The 22,570-nt window shown below is 34.1% G+C and overlaps 1 protein-coding gene across 1 annotated transcript in view; it reads right to left on the bottom strand.

The window, feature by feature from the left end:
- The window catches only part of LOC132750117 (guanylate-binding protein 1-like), a gene marked incomplete at its 3' end in the record, with an annotated part of 63,978 nt that extends 41,956 nt beyond the window's left edge, over window positions 1–22,022 (bottom strand). Inside the window, exons 1-2 of the mRNA XM_060740060.1 lie at window positions 21,980–22,022; window positions 12,034–12,083 (exon numbers count right to left, since the gene is read on the bottom strand). Coding sequence (XP_060596043.1) covers window positions 12,034–12,056 — 23 coding nt within the window. The remainder of the gene's footprint in view (window positions 1–12,033; window positions 12,084–21,979) is intronic.
- Window positions 22,023–22,570: the final 548 nt, after the last annotated feature.

Here is a 22,570-nt window from a genome sequence, read left to right as displayed (position 1 = left end):
TTCTTATTATCTCCCTGTGTATTTTCACTTTGAGGGCGCCATTTTGTTTGAAAAATCTGATAAATAAAAACATTTTTTGTCGAATTTTTTTGTGAAAACTATCTAGAATGAAAGAAAATGGTATAACTAAGAAAATTAATCTGAACACCAATATCTTTAATTCAGTCGATAACGCTGTACAGACGTTTAAAGTGTTGTTTACGTGACGTCACAATGTAGCGCCAAACAGCACGTGCAAAACAATCAAATCAAGAACGCTATTTTAATGTCGCAAACGAGTTAAGTTTTACATTTATTTAACTTCTAATAATTTGTATTTCGTTTGAAAAATTATAGAGTGAAATAAAATAAACAAACAAAGTTTTATCAACGTTTTCAAAATTCGTTATTCTCAAAATGTTTCTACACAAGGTAGATCTAGATTTAACGACAGTTTTTTTCAACCCACTGGAATAGCCTTTAAAGAACGTTTCTATTGGAAACTTTGAGGCGAAAACAAATTTAACCACCAAACATAAAGTCCAACTTTATTATTATAATAATATTTTTTCTTGACGTGTTAGAATGGAAATAGATATTAATTCCTCGTGCATTATTGTATAATAATGTTAAACTTCGTTCAAATGCTTTGTAATTAATCACTCAGGCCTATCGGCCTTCGTGATTATATTACTACGCATTTGAACTCAAACCGTGCATTATTCTACAACAATGCACTCAGAATTGATATCTATTTCCTAAATAATTGTAAAACTTGGTATTTTCGTGTTAAGTCGAAATTGTTTGAATGTAGACTCAGCCATTTTTATGACATTTCTAACTATGTATCAAAACATGCTATTGTTGATAGTTCTATAACCTTTTTGATGGATAAATATGTATGTGACTGGAAACAGCCTATCAATAGATCTGTAGGTAGTTCAGGTAGAGGAAGAAATAAACTAAGAACATATTGTACTTTTAAGAAAGATTATAGTGTTGAGAATTATTGCACCATGATTATGCCACCTTTACACAGATCTGCCTACTGTAAATTTCGCTATGGGGTTGCTCCCATTAGACTAGAAACTGGAAGATATGAAAACTTAAGTGTTGTCCATTTTGTGTTAATAATGTTGAATCAGAATCTCATGTTATCTTACAGTGCTCACTATATGATGATTACAGACGAAACTTATTTCATAAGGCGGCAGCCGTCGATCCAGAATTTTATAACAAATCAGATAATGATAAACTTTTTTTACAAATACCTCCTTAATAAAAATATGTGCCAAAACATGTTTCGATATTCTTAATAGACGTAAATCTTATCTTTGTAAATAATATTTAAGTAGATTATTATCAGTTCACTTTTTATTATAATTTTTATTTTTTTAATGACATAAGTGCTCCTCTTTTAACTACGTATATAGGCGTACTGTTTTATTCTTAACTTTTCTAACATAGAGCGTGGTTTTATCATGTAAATAGTCATTATTATAAAATGCTATATATATTTATGTGCTTTATACATTTGTAGTCTCCTGTAATTCTTACTCATCTCCAAGAAAATTTTGGACATGTTACAGGCTAAAAATGGCCTCAGGTCGATCTTAAGGTAACTAGTAACCGACGCTGAAAAGCCTTTTACTCTATCTCATTTCATTGAGAAGTTGCAGCACTTTGAAATCAGTTTTGATGGAAAAAAAACAATGCAAAATAGTGTTTTTTGGCAATTTTGAGACGTCCCCCGTTGCCATGGTAACAGTAAATTTACCATTGAGCATGCTGTTACAGAGGCTATGGTGTAGTCAACATTTGTGCCAAGTTTCATTAGTATTGAAGCATTTTTTACAGTTTCAAAGCATTTTGAACTTGTTACAGGAGGCTTTTCAATGAAAACGGCCATTTTTTGCAATATGCTCATGGGGTAAAAGGTTAAGTGTTGAGAATTGAGTACCGCTCAAGCCGGTGCTAGGGGGCTTGAGGGATGTTGCACTTATTCATTATCTTTAATGTACAGACTCAATCAAACCGAGTCTGCAATTCTCTTGTAATTTTGTTGTGATTAATGCTTCCGAGGGATCACTTTGTTTCCAGATTTTTATACTTCACAACAGCAGGTGTCAAGTACTGTGTGGCAGCTGTAAAAAGTTGCCCCGTACTTCATTTTAGTGTTGTTATATTTTTCTGGTCCTTCGGGATCATTGATGCCAGCACTATTAAGTGTTGAGAATTGAGTACCGCTCAAGCCGGTGCTAGGGGGCGTGAGGGCCGGTGCTAGGGGGCATGAGGGATGTTCACTTATTCATTATCTCTCATGTACAGACTCAATCAAACCGAGTCTGCAATTCTCTTGTAATTTTGTTGTGATTAATGCTTCCGAGGGATCACTTTGCTTCCAGATTTTTAGACCTTTGAACTAGTTATTTGACCCTATGTGCGCGACACATCATCATCATAACTCACACATTTATACCAAATATTTTAAATCCATCAATGAATCAATAAATGGCAGAATTGTTGACTGAACACAACCTTTAATGTACTTAAATGAACAAATTCATATCATGACTTTGGAATACAAGTGTGACCTTGATCTTTGGGGCAGGGACCTGATTTATGCTCACGACATACTGCAATTATATAAAACACATTTATGCATAATAATTTTTAAATCCACAAAAAAACAGAATTGTTTGCAGGATATAAACATAAGTGGACTTTTACAAAAGTTTATATCATGACTTTGATCTACAAGTATGACATTTGAGGCAGGAACCAAATTCTTGCGTTCTGCACATTGTCATAATGTTCAACACATTTATGCATACTAATTCTTAAATCTACCCCTCAATTACAGTTTTGTAGGCAAAATACGCACTAACGAAATACTGGATTTTATCATATTTAAAAGTTGAATAGACGTGATTTTAATTTATGCCACACAGAAACAGTTATTTTGGGATGACTTAAAGCAGTAATTCAATTGATATTTTTAACATACTGCTATACACGAAGATATGCGGGACATGTAATTCAATGATCAAAAAGCGCATACATATGTCCTCTAAATAAGGTATCATTAGACGGCTTTTTCATCAGTAACTTAAATTGAAACAGCAGGGTGTTAAAGATAAAAACAATTATTACCCCTGTAAGATGTGTGAAGTTGGCGGCCTGGCGGCCCATCGACCTGGCGGCGTGAAGTTGGCGCCTGGCGGTCCAGTGGCATGGCGGCGTAAAGTTGGCGGCCTGGCGGCCCAGCGGTCTGGCGGCGTGAAGCTGGCGGTCTGGCGACCTAATGGCCTGACGGCGTGAAGTTTGCGACCTAGCGGCCCAGCAGCCTGGCGGCCTGAACTTTTTTTTTGCGATCTGGCAGAAGTTTTAGTGTTGTAAAAGTGTTATAAATATGATAAAAAAACGGGACTTAAGGAAGTTCTTAAGACTATTCTTGATATTTAAAATGTATATAAAACTTTCAAAGAACTTTTTATTTATAATTTTTGTGAAGTTGGCGGCCTGGCGGCCAAAACATTTAATGTTGTAGAAATGTTATTCAAACAAAAAAAAAAACGGCATTTAATTAAGTTCTTAAGACAATTCTTGTTATTTAAAGGATATATAAAAAGAAAAAATCACTTTGAGAACACTTTTTTATTTTATCATTTTTGTGAAGTGGCGGCCTGGTGGCCTAGCGGCCTAACGGCCTAAAATTTTAATGTTGTAAAAGAATTGAAAAACGACTATTAATTAACTTTAAAAGTCATATCCTATAATTTAACAGTTATAATTTATAAAAGGTAAAAAATCACATTTAGAAAGTTTTTTTTTCACAAGCAACCTGGCTGCCGCAAATTTTACAGTTGTAGAAATGTTATAAATATGATAAAAACTTGACTTTATGAAGTTCTTAAGACTATTCTTGATATCTGAAAGGAATATAAAAAAAGAAGAAAATCACTGTCAGAAAACTTTTTTATTTTCTAATTTTTGTGAAGTTGGCGGCCTGGCGGCCCAGCGACCTAGCGGCCAAAAATTTTAATGTGGTAGAAATGTTATTTAAACAATAAAACGGCATTTAATGAAGTTCTAAAGACAATTCTTGTTATTTAAAGGATATATAAAAAAATTACTTTGAGAACACTTTTTTATTTTATCATTTTTGTGAAGTGGGCGGCCCAGTGGCACAGCGCCCTGGCGACCAAATATTTTAATGTTGTAGTAATTTTTTTTAAACAACAAGAGCCACCGCCGGGCGGGGGCAACGCTCGACTTTTTACTTTTTCTAAACGCAAACATAGAAAGGTTTGAACATATCTTAACGTTTCCTTTTTATAAATTTAGCTGGTCTGTCTTGTCACATTAGTTTTGTTTATATATTTTGTATATATATATGAATAGAAACATTACGCTATTTCTAAAAATAGCAACATGACGCAATTTCTATAAATAGCAACAATGACGCAATTTCTAAAAATAGCAACAATGACGCAATTTCTAAAAATAGCAACAATGACGCAATTTCTATAAATAGCAACAATGACGCCATTTCTATAAATAGCAACAATGACGCCATTTCTAAAAATAGCAACAATGACGCCATTTCTAAAAATAGAAACAATGACGCCATTTCTAAAAATAGCAACAATGACGCAATTTCTATAAATAGCAACAATGACGCAATTTTTAAAAATAAAAACAATGAGGCAATTTTTAAAAATAAAAAACAATGAGGCAATTTCTAAAAATAGCAACAATGACGCAATTTCTAAAAATAGCAACAATGACGCAATTTCTATAAATAGCAACAATGACGCAATTTCTATAAATAGCAACAATGACGCAATTTCTATAAAAAGCAACAATGACGCAATTTCTTAAAATAGAAACAATGACGCAATTTCTTAAAATAGAAACAATGACGCAATTTCTAAAAATAGAAACAATGACGCAATTTCTAAAAATAGCAACAATGACGCAATTTCTATAAATAGAAACAATGACGCAATTTCTATAAATAGAAACAATGACGCAATTCTATAAATAGAAACAATGACGCAATTCTTGTTGTTGTTGTAAATATATACACACACACACACACACACACACACACACACGCACACGCACAAACACACACACACACACACCAATAAATATATAATTATGGTCATTTAATGCACAAATCTGAGAAAAATCAGTAATTTAACCTTCAAGGTCAAGGTCATTAAAGAGCCCAAGCAAATTTGGGTTTGATAAACAACGAGGTCTGGTCCTTAAGAATGTTCTGTTATAATATGAAGTTGATCCCTTCAATAATAGCAAAGTTACAGTCAGTTACCGCCAAAACAATGAAAATTTCAATAATTTGACCTTCAAAGACAATGTCATTAATGAGTGAAGGTCAAGGTCTTTCGGTATATTTTTAACAGTTATCTTTGAAGATTATTATGTTCAAGTTTCAAGACAATCCATTCAAAAATAACAAAGTTACAGCCAATAATAGCCAACAAAATGAAAATTTCAATAATTTGACCTTCAAAGTCAAGGTCATTTATGAGTGAAGGTCAAGGTCTGTCTAGTTATTTTTAAGGGATATCCCTGAAGATAATTATGTTCAAGTTTGAAGACAATCCATTCAAAAATAACAAAGTTACAGCCAATAATAACCAAAAAAATGAAAATTTCAATAATTTGACCTTCAAAGTCAAGATCATTTATGAGTGAAGGTCAAGGTCTGGGTTATTTTTAAGGGATATCCTTGAAGATTATTATGTTCAAGTTTGAAGACAATCCATTCAAAAATAACAAAGTTACAGCCAATAACAGCATGAACAAGCAAAAATTGGACTTTTAACCTTGAAGGTCAAGGTCATTTATGGATGAAGGTCAAGGTAAGTGTGGTCTACTGAAAGGTCTTGTCCCAAGGGTTGTTGTGGCCAAGTATGAAGACAATACACCAAGAAATAAAAAAGTTATGATCCAGGTACAAGTTTGCGGACGGCAACGGCAACGCCGACCTGACTATAGCAATACCTCTACTTTTTTTTCAAACAAAAAAAGTCGAGCTAATAAAACGGCATTTAATGAAGTTCTAAAGACAATTCTTGTTATTTAAAGGACATATAAAAGGAAAAATTCACTTTGAGAAGTACACTTTTTTATTTTATGAAGTTTTAAAACAATATTTTTTCGGGTCCCATCCAATTTATTCTCCCCGTCCAAACCATGTGTATAGGTCAGGTAATCATCCTTTACTGACAAAATAACTTTTGCTTACACATTTATTAGCAATAACTCATGATTATAGCATGGGGTTATGATCATACCCTAAATGATTACCTCCTTGCTATTGGATGAAACTGAAGGTTGAAAAAATGGATAAATGGTTGGGATTCCAAATTCTAGCACAAGTGTAAATTAGCCGTTATTCGGGTGAAAAATCGTTGCTAGGTTGTATTGAATGTTTCCCATGTTATCATTTGAACGCTGTTATTTGTTTAAGTTCAATACGTGATCTTGAAATTTTTAAACATTGATTTGTACTAACATGTGCATATGTTGTATTTTGCGAGTAAATGTATATAGTTGTTTAATTTATTATCATGACACATGTTTATATATATCGTTCTTGCTATTGATGTTTTTAAACACTTATTTCCTATAGTGTTGTATAGACATTCCCAGAATAAATGTACAGTATCTCTAGAGCGGGAAATGGGTGTCGTGACCCAATTACTATTCCATAATTAGAATATGTGACCTAATAGTTAGGAGTCCAATGCTGTATTCATTGACCACTGACACCATAAGCTTTATGTTACTAAAGTATCAGCTGAATATACTCTTGCTCCGTCATATATATAAATGTGGATCATATATATAGAAGGAAAAGATAGATACGACAAATGTAACACTTGAAAAATTTAACATGAGCACAAAACTCGCATTAGATAGAAACATAGAGATTCGTGCCAAATGTGCTTCTACATTCACGAACTTCTTATAAATATAAATATATAATAAATAAACATTATTTTGATCTCCAAATTGAAAAATAGAAATGTTCATCACTCCAAGTACAAGTTCCGTTCAAAATTTTCATTACCATCTATTTTTCACTTGCGTAACAGTAATACACAATTTCTAGCAGGCCCTTTTTATATGCTCTTCGAGCTCGTAATAAGTTTAATTTTTGTGTTGACTTCTATATATATTCTTTTCCTATTTGTACAAATTCTTCAATGTTTGGATGTTTGTTGTATTCTGGAAACGAGGCAAATATATATAGTTGACTCTTGCAGTCTCTATTTTCTTTGGAGTCTATTCATGAGAGATAATAAATTATGATACTATGACTACTACATACTACACAAAACACAGGATAAAACTTTTTTCACGGTATATCAAAATTATTAGATATTATAACAAAACTACATTGATATTCCAATTCATTGCATCTATCATAAAATTTTAAGAAAAATAGGGAAAGAAAAAAAAAGTAAGACAACTTGAGGTTCGAACTCGTGATGAAATGTTAAGACGCATACCAACGGCTTTACCAACTTCGCCATGAAGACGTTCCATATTACTGTATTTCGTCATGATGTGTCTAATTTTGCCGGCGAGCCGGTATTACGTTAGGATTTTACTGAGAAACAACCTTAACTCCCAATCCATCCAAAAATTTAATCGAAGCTTGGCTTCCAGCTTTCTACAAAATTTATCTGTCTGGGCTGGAATCCAAAATTATTTAGCAAATCAAATTTAATCTTACATAGCGTAAAAAAAAACTTCAATTTTCACGCCATTTTTAAAAAGCAGCAAGTATTGCTTTGAGCGCAAAGATATAATGATGATTAAATGTTTGTTTTCGTGAATTCTTTTCAATAAATCATATTTACACTGACTTTTGATTTAGCGATTTCACCTGTTTTCTCTGAAGTAAGTTTTCGTTTGGTTAATAAACATAAGTGTACATTTGGTTCTGTGCATTTTTTATCTTTTTCTTTTTTTTCCGGTCATTTTATCCTTTCCGGTATTTAGTGTATGTATTTACTGAGTGAGACTAAAAATAAAGTTTCCTTTTAAAAGGAAAGGCTTGCACAGTTGTGCCTTCATCCCAACCCTTTAAAATTGTTCTTTTTTTGGGGGTTTCAATTTATTATCACATTTTTTTTTGAATAACGGTATTTGTATATCATAAAGGGTTTATTTAGTTGTTTTTTTTTTTTTTTGGAAAACCGAATATTTTTTTGTCAAAACGATTTAGATCTATTCTCTATTGTATAAAACTAATAAAGAAAATGATCAATCGTAAAAATATTAACGTGATACTGAAGGAAAACAAGTGTGCACATCTCATGTCCCCTTTTTCGCAGCGAACTCATTCCTTTGCTTTATAGACAAGTAAATGCACTAAAATACTTCGTTACGTGGTACCAATTAATAAGCATGTATCAACTATGATACATAGAACAGCACGTGGCAAGGTTAATGATATGCATGGGCTATTTTTAGATTACCACACCAAGAAGTTTAATTGCGTTCAGTAGATCTAAATATAACTCGATCATGCGTGATTTGGTAAGCAGGACAACCCTTTGAAGACGGAATAATACTACAGTCACCATTCTCTATTGTATAAAACTAATACAGACAAAAAAAAACAATAATAAAAGAAACTAACTTTTGCGTCTTGAAAAACAAATGAAACGGAACAATTTCGTTTATAATTTATGACGGTTTAAACCGATAAATCAAGTAAAAATAGAAATCCTATTTATATACACAAACTGGGATTACCGAAGTAACTAAAATAGCTTAGATTTCCGTAATATTACTCCGCAGTATGACGGAATCGCCCGAATTGTCACGATTGCAATCGGAACTACATCGGCTATTATCATTAATCCGAAGACTGACGGAAAAGGCCGAAAAGTTGCGATTGGCACGATTGCAGCTGGTTTCCCGTTCAATCATGCACCAACAGATGTAAGCAGGAAACCACCTAACCGGAACAAGTTTTCCAGATGAAATGGCTTGCAGCCGTGGCTGCAAGCCAAAAAGGATTGGAGCACCACACTAAATACCGTATTCCGGTATATACCGGACAAGGCGCTTGAATCATAAAATGCTAAAATCTTGCCTTTTTACCCAACTGAATGAACTTTGATAGGTCAAGCTCATCTTATCACAATGATTTATCAAAGACTATATTCTTGAATTGGTCGAATCCCGGGATCCCTATATGTTTTAATATTTTAATGTTATAATGTTTTATATATATTCAGCTTTTCTGAAAACTAAATTCTTGAACTAGCCAATTCCTGAGATCTCTATATATTTTAATACGATCCCGGCTTTTCTGAAAACTATATTCTTGAACTGGTCAATTCCCGGGATCCCTATATGTTTTAATACGATCCCGGCTAATCCTGAAAAACATCTTCTTAGACTGGTCAATTTCCGGGATCCCTATATTTTTTAATACGATCCCGACTTTTCTGGCTGAATTGATTGACAAAGGGCTTGTGTCTGTCACTCATTCCAATACTAAATAACATATTACAACTTAACTTCGTATAAAGAGACATCTTTATGAATTCTACCTATCTAACATTCTTTGGTCAAGGTCAACAGGCCATATAGTAAATGTGCATAAACATAGGGACTTCATTCTATCTGTTTACATGCATCTTCATATATACTCATATTTCTATATGTCACTTTTATTTTGATGTTCGCTGAAGTCTCTTCAGCTAACAGAACTGTCATTTTTACAGTTAAACACACCCCTGGAAAAAAAAAACGAAGCGAGTCGCTACTAGCTTTTTTAAAAGCTAACCTTATATTTGATTAAAATAAAGTCCACACACGTATTTAATTATCTAATTTCACAGCAAACTTTATCTCAAACCAACCATTAATTTGCTTTATACATAGACTTTTAGACATATTAGTAGAAATATGAATGATAAAAAGAAGGTACTCTCAATAAATATAAAGTAATATGTGTATTGTATATGATTATATATGTAAATATGATTTTTATTATATTTACGTATTTAAACTTTGCTTACACGTCTTATATAATTCTTTATAAAATGGCATATGTGCTTTTACCAGTTTTATGCATTTTGATAGTGTTGTATATGTTGTTAAAAGCTTAGTATCTGACAGACATTCGGTCAAATGAAAATAATGCAAAAGGAATTAATATTTTCGATAAACATTTGTAATTTCATATTAATTGCCATAACTTTGTTCAAATAAATGATATAAATAGTGGTTACCAGGTGTCTGAAGGGTGCTTAAATATAATTTGAAATGTATGTCGGTCAAAATCTATACACGTGTTATGTTTTTGTGATATGTTTTATATAAATAAAATCGATTTGATTTTATACTTATATACATGTAACTACAACTACATTGGCTAAACTAAACAGCTTCACACTTCCGCTCGAAGCGTGCTCGTCGCTGGCAAATGGCATCGGTAGAATGTTTTAAAACTATAAATGGCGAAAAATACCAAACTTGAACTTAAAAGTCGTTTTTCATTCATGTCCAAACTTTAACATCAGTAAAATTTTAAGCCGCCAGGCCGCCAACTTCACAAAAATGAGAAAATAAGAAAGTTTCCTCAAAGCGATTTTTTCTATTTATATATCCTTTAAATGACAAGAATTGTCTAAAGAACTTCACAAAAAAAGATAAAATAAAAATGCTTTCTCAAAGTGATATTTTCTTTTCATATTTCTTTTAAGAAACAAGAATTGTCTTTAGAACTTCATTAAATGCCGTTTTATTGTTTAAATTACATTTCTACACATTAAAATTTTTGGTCGCCAGACCGCAGGGCCGCCAGGCCGCTAACTTCACAAAAATGAAAAAATAAAAAAGTGTTCTCAAAGTGAATTTTTCCTTTTTATACATCCTTTAAATAACAAGAATTCTCTTTAGAACTTCATTAAATGATGTTTTATTGTTTAAATAACATTTCTACAACATTAAAATTTTTGGCCGCCAGGCCGCCAACTTGGCGGCCGCCAACTTCACAAAAATGAGAAAATAAAAAAGTTCTCTAATTTCCTCGATCTAAGTGATCTAATAAAAAAAAACTTCGCCGCTTCCGCTTATTAGCGTGTTTTCGTCCCGTGATTCCTCCAAGCGAAAAGTCGATAATTCACATGTTAAAATGGCGGAAACACGCTTATTAGGGAGGGCGGTGGGCGAAGTTTAATGAATTTAACTTCGTCCCGCGGGAGCGCGGGGCGATATTTAAGAAATAAAACGGCGGGGTCGCGGGACGAACATATGATTATTAGCGGGGGCGCGGGCGTAGTGAAATAAATAAAACTTAGCCACGTGCCCTCGCTTATAAGCGTGTTTTCGTCCCGCGACCACGCCAAGGGAGAAGTCAATAAGTAACAAGTAAAAATGGCAGGGGCAGGGAAGGAAAACATGCCAATTAGCAGGGGCGCTAATTAGCGTGTTTTCGCTCCACGCCCCCGTCGTTTTATTTCTTAACTTTCGCCCGCGGGGCGACGTTTTATTTATTAAATGTTACATGTCAGATATCTAAACTATGGGCATTGTAGTTGAAGTTTTAAGACTTTTTACTTCACGCAAGTCTGCTAAACTATGTGACCCGAGGGTAGGTCCATTTTTTGACCCAATGATGATTATGTTAAGAGACATTAATGTATAATTGCTTCTCTTTGGCAAGTCACTTGCAGCCAATTTTTAGTGTTTCTGTAAAAATGTAGATTTAAAACTATTTTCATTCTTTCTGAAACAATCAGTTGTTTTTCCCTTAACAGTTGTGTAAGTGTTTGCACAATAATTATAATCATGCATGTAATGCAAATGCTTAGATTAAACACATGCGTCTTAGTTGAAAACATACATAAGACTCTAAAAATATCCAAACCCGGAAGATCGAGTTTTATAATGTAAACGGAAATTTGTATCTTGCTTTGATTATTTAAATTCTAGCAGTGATGTTTAAAACATACAATAAGATGTATATATTAAGTAATCAATTCTTACGGATCGTCACCTCCTTCTGCCATAACGTCACGTGCTATTACCTGTCGACTCTGAAATAAAAAGAAACAAGTAAAATAATATACAAATCACTTGTTATGTACAAAAAAATCAATTATTGTAATGAACCCTCTGTAGTTGAGACTGCTATACTTTATCTGTGCCTATTAACTACCGTTGCGAGCGGTATATCACTCCTACTTCAGATGGCTCTTTTATATTCCGGGGATCTGTTTAAATGAGAGCCATCAGCCGAAACAAAGCTGAAAAAGGTTTCTAAAAATAGTCGCATTTTTAATATGCTTGTTTTCCAAAAATCGGAGAATGCTATGCTACGTGTGTTTTCTACTACGTTGAGACACATCTGTAGTGATTTCTTTATAGCAGAGCTGCATTACTGGTACTGGTACTGGTACTGCAGTACGTACTGCATCAATTTTGCAAGTACTGGTACTGATACTGAATTACTCTTACAAAATATTGCTACTACTGGTACTGGTACTGCATTACTGTCTTAAAAAGTGGTACTGCTACTGCATTACCCAGTACTTTTGGTGTTGATAAAAATTAAAAATAACATCAATTTTTCTCATAAAATAAAGCTGTAAATGACATTAACTATATTTTATTTTCGTGAAAAAGTAAGTTATCAAATCTAAAGATAATTTACTGCAATATTCCTTCAAATGTTAGCATAGTTTTCATCATAAAAAGCACTAAAGACCTTAAGTAAAAATTAAATTAAGATAAACAGACTCAATGACTCTTTACCCTAAAATACTCTTATTAAAATCTTTTATTACTTTGTTTTTACTAGTAAAAGAGAAAAATAAACACTAATTAATTTCTTCATTTAGTCATTTTGACTACTCTTGTTCCTCTTGGTATGAAGGTTTATCAAAACATTTGAAAAGAAAGTTACAAATTACTCAGAATAAGGTATTAAGATTTGTCCAAAACTTAACGCCCAGAACTTCTGTAACAGTGTATGAGTTTGAAAAATTAAATTGGTTAAATGTAGAAAACAGAGTCAAACAGTTAAGACTCAATCATATGTATAAGATTTTTTACAAAAAGAGTCCATCATACCTTAGAGCCGACTTTAGATGTTGTGCTGATGCAAGATTTTACAACACTAGATCAAGCAATTTTAATTTTATTGTCCCCCAGTGTAATTCTGTGATGAAACAGACCTTTTATTATAATGGAATTAAAGACTGGAATGATCTGCCAGAGTATATAAAATCCATTAATAATTTTGTGCAATACAAAAAATCTGTTAAAAAGTACCTACTAGAAAGTTATAAAAGTCTTTCAGAAGATATATATGTGTACAACTAATGTGTTAGGCACTGTGATCAAATATTTCTGTGATAGTAATACTAGGCTTATTTTAAAAAGGGCATACTTTTATAAATATATTTCCTTTTTCAACCAAAATTTTGACCAAAGTTTAGTTTAGTTTTTTATCTTGTTGTTTTTTGTTGTTTTTTTTCTTAGGGGGGGGGAAAGGGTTAAAATTATGTTGTTTTTTTTTATTTCTATGGACCCCATTGGAAATAAGCATTTAGCTTAATGGGCTATCCATAGGTGCATAGTACCTCTTATTTTATTTTTTATGACAAAAGTGTGCTCTTTTATGCAATTTTATGATCTCATTTTATTTATATGATTTATATATGTTATCTCTTAACTGTATGATTTTATATTTTGTATCATGTGCTATGTTCCTAAAATGTATAAATAAAAATAAAAAAAAATTCTATTCTAAAAAATCCCATTTCAAGTGAAAAAAGTGATAATGTTAGCACCATAAAAAGTTGTTATTTACTTTGGTATAAATTGAACAGAGGTGTGAAGGTGTGAAAGGCAACAAAAGACTGTTGTGTTTTAAATGAAAGATGTTTGCATTGTATTTATACAGTTGACTGCTTACTTAACAAATAGATATGACATGAATATATGTTGTAAATATTGTTTGTAAAAAGTACTATGTTAAAACTATAAAGTTGTAAATATGTTATGTAAACTTTAAAGCAGCATGCCTCCAGATTCATCCTAATTTTCATGAAAATTTTGAAAATGTATTTAAAGGTAAAATATTGTTAAATGAACAAAGAAAGTACTTATCACATTACAATCGGCACTTAAAATCCACGTAAATTACCATAAAGAAGTCAAAACATGCATAAATAGCCCCTACTGCGTTAGTAACGCAGTAGAAATATGATGATAAATACTACAAAATACAGTCATTAATTGCACATAAGATAGAAATTATCACTTCGATCTTTAGAAAACTATTTCACAGAGCTTAGTTTGAGATAAATATTAACATTTGTTCAAATGTGATCAAGCCATCGACACGGTGCCGTTACCATCGGCAATGTGAAAGAGCCATCGCAAATGTGACCAACGCAGCTATTCAAAAAGTATCGATATTGTGGAATTATTTCGATTAATATTTATAGAAAGACTAAACGAGAATCTCCAAATTGAATGAAATAGGTTATTCAGAATCTTTTGTAAAAGTATAAAAAGTGCTATTTTCAATAACTTTTGCACCACTGATTGGATAACTTTCAAGTGAAAAATTCGATGTTTGTTTGTCTTTCTGTCACAGCACTTGTCCGGACTTCTGATGCAATTTTATCTAAACTTTTCAGGAATAATCAGTGCCAAATCTAGTTGTGCATATCGTCGCTATTTTCCAGTTCAATGATTTTATCCGAGTTATGACCTTTAATTTTCTTTCATTTTTTACAGTACTACTAATGCAATTAGAGTGAAACTTTGACAGGACTTGGTTAAAGATAACCTCAAGTTATTGCAACATGCTACGATGCAGATGAGATATATAGGAAACAAACTATTAAATTACCCTTCAATACAATTGCCTAATTGGCTATCATCAGGCGACCCATGTGTTTAATGTCTAGGGCCAAAAACTTAATGCATTTGTCATGCATTATACTACTAGGCACGTATGACATTTACCTCACGCAAAAATTTAAATACAACGTTTTTGTCTCAAGTAGACTACAACCGGATGAAATTGAGTGAATAAAAGCTACAAAAAGCCTGAATAAAAATGTTTATCAAATGTTGCTGATAAGCACACCAAAGCAAGATTAACTGCTCTTGTATTTATCTCCTTTGGATTTGTTACGCACAAAATATCTTAGACCTGGCTTTTGTAGTTTTGAGAAGTTTTGAAATGTTTAACAATACAGGTATGTGTGAACTATACCGGTATGGCAGAGTCATTTTTATCACAAGGCGCGCAACCTTTTTTAGATATCTATTTGGCAATGCTACGTGCAAATTATCTAAGCCGTGGCATTGTTAACTTTAATCGCTTTTGCTATATGTCTTTATAAAATAAGTAACCCCATACGCGGGGCAAATTTTCTGGATAATGATTTATATTACTTTTGTAAAGGACCACAATGTGTTGTTACATGCCAGATATCTAAACTCTGGGCATTGTAGACTTTTTACTTCACGCAAGTCTGTAAAACTATGTGACCCGAGGTTGGGTCCATTTTTTGACCCAAGGGACATTACTTCTATGATTTTTGTAGAGGTCTGCTAAGGGTCCGTCACACCATAACGTTCTGGTCAACTCTCTATCAACGTTTCAATCGTTCAATTTTTGAACGTTATTAAATGAGGTTGACACATCTGTCGTGTGATAAACGTGCGTCTAACGTACATAATTAGCGTGTGTCTAATGCAACAGTAACCAAGTTAAATACGTCAGAAACCTAAAAGCGTGTGGTAACGTGCCACTGGCGCGGGATGAACTTTTTGTCAACACCTGACGAACGTTGTGTGCGTGTGGCTAACGCGTGAATAACGACATATTAGTGTTTTATGGTGTGTTTATTTTTTACGACTATACGGGTACAGAACGCTAGAATTTCATAGATAGTGAATTCAGTTGTTCTTGTGAGTTTGTATAGTCAGCATTATGACGCCAAGAAAAAAAGATTGGGATGAGGGCTTCTCCTACTTCTTACATTTTGTATTTCCAAATCTTTGACTTCTTTAAATTCATGATTTTGTCCAACGCTGTTGTCTTCGTCGGGGTCTTCTGCTCTGTGGATGAATGTCGGGGTGTTCTCTGCGGATGAATTCCCTCAGTTATGTTTAAGTTCAGTACATCTTCTAGATTCTTTGCTATAGCAAACATATATAGCCTACTACTAAATTTTTCAGGATCTCCCATAGAAGGTGTTCTATACGATAGTCTAAAATCAATTGAACCTTGCTTTATACATATGCATAGACGTTCGTGAAACGGTCGAATGACGCTCAATGGACGCTGAAAGGATGTTTGTTTACCTTAAGTCACGCGTTTTGTGCGCTTGAAGACCATTCAGCGGTCGGTGACAGGTCGCCAGTGAGTCGTTCACTGCAAAGCAAACAACCAAGTAGCGATTGAGTAACGACTGACTAAGATAGCCGAACGGGTGCAACGCTCAGTGAAAGTTAGTAAAACCTTCCATTAATTTTCCTAAAGGTCCTTCAGCGTTTGAAATTTTAACGTTGAAGATAGCTGGTCTAAGTGAGAACTTCTGTGCATGTTCAAAACTTTTTACGGACCAGCGTTCTACGCTGATTCGCGGGATTTCTGACGTCACAACGTTCTTCTGGCTCTTTCCCAGCAACCATTTGCAACTACCAACGTTTCCTAAAATTTTATAGAACGCTGACCAGAACGTCATGGTGTGACAGTTAGGCAATGTTACATGCCACATAACTGCAGTTCCTCAAAACAAAGACTTGAATGTATTTTTCTGTATTAATCAGTCAGTAAAAATGTAGTGACTCTAGGGGCAGGACAATTATAGTTGTAGAAGAGACGTTTGGGTGGGATTTCATTTCTTAAGTATATTTTAGCTTCTGTGACCTATGTATGCATCAGGCTGAAGCAATTTATAAGACTTTATTGAGGGCCACCTAAGGATCATGCTTGTAAAGTTTGGTCAAAATTCACAGAGAAGTTGGGGTGTTCTTTATAGAAACAGTTAATAACAACGGACGACGAACTAAAATTTTTTTTTTCAAATTTACAAATGATTAAAAAGTAAAATACTTCAAACGGCGCAAAAGGAACCAGTCACCAACTGAATAACAATCCAATGCTTTCAATATTGAAAAATAGGCTTTAATCGTTTGTAATAAATTATATTGTAATCAGTTTCTTTTAGCTTGAAAGACGCAAACAAATCCGTCTGCAAAGAATGAAATGCTTGTTTATTTCCGACCCTCAGTTATTACTAAGCGACATCAGGGGCATGCCTTTTTACCCAACGGACATAAATCATAATTTCTTTTACAGAGATCTACTAGGCAAGGCTACATACTAAAATATTTAAGCTCTGAACTTTTTAGTTTTCAACAAGAAGGAAAAGTGATTTCCTATACATGTATACTGTTTTTTTGTTTTGAGTTATAATAATCAAGTAGACTTCACAAAATAGTGATATAACACAAACACGTGTATACTCTACAAGATGTAAATTTATTCTCTTAAAATCCCGAGACTGGCTATACATGCTATTTTGCATGCGCAGTGTGCATGTATCATCGTTGTATCGTGTCTTTGGGTATTACAATCTTTTGACCTATTAAGATTATATCATTTCTAACAGACAATACGTCCCTATGATTCCAAAACTCTAACACATTTTTTGGACAGTCATTTCTATAGATGGTCAGGCAATCCATCAAGTATAGTTCATTTCAACGTTTAAAATTGACTATTATTTTGAGTGGCTGAACGGATTTGCTCAATTTTCTCGTCACTTATAGGCAAACTATTTATGACTGTATGTATGTGTAATTCGAGACCCTCAGTCAAATCTGGGTATGTGTCACTGACAAAATTTCGTGGATGCCGCTGACATGAATGACTTCAATGTTATACTGTTGTAACTGTAACAACATTCTTTGAAGTCGTGGGGGTGTAAACCGTGTATTACACATGGTGTCTCTTCATAATAGAAACAATCGGTTTGTAGTCGGATTCCACAAATGTGTGCCTTGCATAGCAGTATTGCCTGCATCTATTTAAACCTCAAGGAATGGCTAGCATTTCTTTCTCTACTTGGCATAACCAATTTCTGCCTGAGTCAATATCTTTGACGCAAATGCTATTGGTTTATCAACTTGGTGACCCTTATACCTAAGCTACTCGGATCGACTAGGAGCTTGACTGGTTTCTTAGGGTCGTAATAAGCTAATTAAATACCGAGTATTGCGTAATAGCTTGCTTCACTTTCTTAAATGCCTCATCTTGGGCACAGTCCCATATAAATTATACGTCTTTTTTAGCAAGTCCCTCATAGGACTAACTATATTTGAGCTAAGCTTTGCCAAAATATGTTATCATGCCTAACAGAGTTTCTAACTTTTTCTGGGGGGGGGGGGGGAGTCATGTCTATAATTGCTGAAATTTTGTCGGGGTCAGGTTTATCATATTTTATTCCGTCTGAGCAAAGTATTTGACCTCGTTTGCACCTACAGTGAATTATGCATTTGTCTGGATTAATTTTCATACCTTTTGCTCTAGCCCGTCACAGCACCTTTGAAAGATTTTCATCGTGCTCTTGTTTTTCCGCCCGTTCACTAAAATGTCATTAACTATGGACGTGACACCGGTCTAATCTTCGAAAGATTCATCAAATTTTCTTGAAAATATGTCCTGTGAACTGCGAATTCCTATAAGTAAACGCAAGTACCGATATCGTCCAAATGGGCTATTAACGGTAGTCAGATATGACGATTCGTCTCTCAGTTTAATGGACCAGTTAACTTTAGTGACATCAAGCACATTGTAATATTTTGTGTCCATTAATTTGGCAGCTACATCCTTAATTATACGTATTTGGTATTACGGTCTTTCAATACTGTCATTCAGTGCTTTCGGATCTAAGCTTAGCATACTCGTATTTTACATGTTGCGGGTTTTTCTACAATTTCTAGAGAATTTACCCATTCACTCGGTTCTGTAACCTTTGTAATAATGCCTTTTTCCACCATAGATTGTAATTCTTTCTTTAGCTTGTCCTGTAGTGCTACGGGAACTCGTCTCGGTTGACATACTACATGCACTACATTTTCTTTTCAATGCAAAGAACACGTCCCTTGAAACAGGCCAATGCCTTTAAACAGGTCATTTTAATCTGAAAGTATCGTTTGTTTTGATAATTCGACACCCTGCTTATCAACAGAAAATGTTAACTTGATAAGCTCAAGGTCAAGGTCAATTGATGTCTGCAAACTTAGCAGAGCAGGGGATTGACTATCTACTACATAAAAAGTAGTTTTCACGGATTTCCCTTTATAACTTCATGTTAACATTACATTCCCTATCACTGATAATTTGCCACCAGTATAGGATGACAGCTGACTGTCTGGGGGTAACATGGATGTTGTAAGCTGCAGAAGTGAATATTGTGCGAACGGCAATATATGTTAGCTTGTGACCCAGTATCCAATTTGAAATTTAAACAGCGCATTAGGTGAAACAGAAACGCAGTTTGGTCGAGAATAATGAAACTTATTTACCGTGTGAATGAAACAATCTCATTATCACTGTGAATGTAATTTCGCATAACATTTTGTTTTTTGCACTACATGTACACTGATAGATTTACGCACAGATTTAAAATGATTGAGTTTCCCGCAATCGTTGCATTTTATTCCCTTTTGTTGGACAGTTTAGATATTTCGTGTGAAATGTTCCGCATCTAAAACACTTTTTTTTCGTTCTTCCGTCTGCCTTCCTGTTTCGGTTTTTTTCTGAACGTGGTGGACATCTGCCGTATCGATGTGCCCTATGGTCATCATTTTCTGTTAAGCATATCCCATGCTTTAAGCTATTTGTATCGCCTTATCGCTCGTTTATGAGTCTTTCTCTTAATTTGCCAGATTTGCTCCCGAAAACTTTTTGTATGTTGCCGGGAGTTATAATACTCAAGTAGACTTCACAAAATAGTGATATAACACAAACACGTGTATACTCAACAAGATGTAATTTTTTCTAGAAATGTTATTGAGCATGTTCAATGTGCATATATTTATAATATAGCTAACTGCTGATATTACTACACATACTATCTCTATAAACCAAGTGTCAGATTTTCGACGATACTAGCAGAAATAATAGGCTTATAGTTTCTAACACAATCAAACTTAAATGAATTTGTATAAAAAAACAGCTCCAGATACAATTATGCAATTCTCTTTCATCTATGGCGGCCGGTAGCGTCTAGAAATTTTACCGTCAGTTTATAAAATGTCGTGGGCAACTTTTAAATCCGCGAGATTTTATGTCGAAATTGTATAAAATGTCGAAGCTTATGAAGACTCTCGAAAGTTTCTGTCACACTTCTGTTGTAAAAAGTTGAGTTTTACGGAAGAAATCGCGAATTTTTCTGTCCACATAGTTGACTAAGGTACGTAAACAAATGCCTTCTTTAAGTATCCGATTGCCACCGTTATAATTTTCAACATTTTATTATGATGATGCATACCTTGTTAAAAGTCTGCTTTGAGCATTAATGCCTACGTCACATATAAGCGGGGACCGTCCGGTATTGAGGGATCGATGGGACACCGTTGATAATTTGAGATCGGAGAGAAACATTTCAATCATGTCCGAGTAGAAGTTGACGGTCATTCTCCCTCTGTGGTCCATTAGGCATTCGGACGGTTTCCGAAGGGTACTCGCCCGGTCACCCGGTTAAAACCCTTGGCATCTTCTCTCCTGACACCGGTCGATATTCTTAAGGTAATCGACAGACTACCGTACGATAAATGTCCAGTTGCCTTCTGTTATCTGGCCTATTTGCAACAAAAAATTTTAACCGATATGTAACCGATAACAAAAGGTGCCCGGCCGGGTATCGGAGGGTATTTTACCGTGTCTGCTACGGTGAGCTGGAGATGTACCGGATGCCGGAAGAAAATTAATTTGACACCGGAGGGTCATCGGCCGGAGACCTTTAAAAAATTGGCAATTTCAGCCCGTTCAGACATCGGTACCCCATCGTAAACCTAATCGGAGTGTAATGTGACGCAGGCTTAAGCCTCAACCTTTTATGCCGGAAAATGTATCTTTTAAAAAGTCTCGGTTGAAAATTGTTATTAATCGCCGCGATATTTTATGAGACCGTTGTAAAGGAACAAATCGTCGCGGCCTATAATTTTCCTCTCAACTTTCTGAAGAATTTCTACAACACTTGCAAAAAATTGTCGCGGATTTCTTTCTGTTTCTTGACTTTTTATAGACAAAAGAGGGGAAAATGTACAGTCAAACAATGAACGCTACCGCCCACTGGAGTCAAAATGCTCCTTGCTGTTTCAAACAACTGTATAAAATATAGAGGTTTATACGTTTCCCGCGACATTTGTATGAATTCGGCAGATCGCTGGTTTTAAGTTGCACTCGACATTTTATGATAAAACGATAAATTTTCTCGCGGGTTTGAAATGGCCACAAATATTTTCTCTTAAGTAACAATTATGTAATGTTCAAAGTCTAATTGTTAAAGTAATACTAATTAAGCTCTGAAAAAAAACTTGGTTGCAGTACCAATATTTTGTAATTATTATTTGCAGTTTAAATGATACCTTTTAGCGTAAATGAGTAAAAAATGCAGATTTACGACGACTTAAATGGTTTATATTTCATAAATGCTTAATAAATGGAATTATCTTAAATCATTTTTTACCCAGCAGCCATTATTCTTATCTTAAGAACCAGGTTCATTGCCCTTTTCCAGTTTATATAGCGGCTAACTAAATTTTGCCTCTTTTTTACAATGTTCTGAAAGTTGAAAGCTGTAATATTACATTCTGTATTAGACTGCAAAATTCATGAAATGCAATATAAAAAATAATAAAACAGGATTATATTTACTAACAAAACACATACCTGATTTTATTTAAGCGTTCCGTCCCCCTAGGCCATGTATTACACAATATTTGATCACACACACTTAGTCTAGTAATGTGAAGTAGGCTTCTTGATAAGATAAGGCAATCGAAGCCACTAGCTGAAAATGCATAAGGGCAGATTACTACTAAAGCCTACGGAAGCCCATTGAGGCCGTTTTGTGTCAGAAGTTAGATGGCAACAATTCAATTTAGATGTTAGATCCTAGGGCTTAGATCTTAGAACTTAGGTCTTAGTTCGTAGAACTAAAGGTTCCGTAAAGACGAAAAACGCCATATTGACTGCAAGATAGACATGAAGATGTTGTACTATTATCTGACTAAAGAGCATTTCATATAACACAACAGATGAATGCGAGGTAACCTTTAAATTATATTCCTTTATTTCATATCTTGTTTTAAGAATTGAAGAGATATAGAGTTATTATGCGTGGTGAAAAACAACCAATTTCAATAGGAGGCAAACGCGGCTATTTGGCCAATTGTAGCTATTTTAGCCAATCCTTGCACGAAAAAGAAACCTACGACGAGGGAAACAAAACCGATATCTGTTGCCAATCTTTGTGTAATT

The sequence above is a fragment of the Ruditapes philippinarum genome, unplaced genomic scaffold, assembly GCF_026571515.1.
Source record: "Ruditapes philippinarum isolate M1 unplaced genomic scaffold, ASM2657151v2 ctg451_1_1_1_1, whole genome shotgun sequence".
In the NCBI taxonomy this organism is placed as follows: Eukaryota; Metazoa; Mollusca; class Bivalvia; order Venerida; family Veneridae; genus Ruditapes; species Ruditapes philippinarum.
Note: the sequence above shows the minus strand (reverse complement) of the source record. Positions and strands in the feature narration are given on the sequence as shown.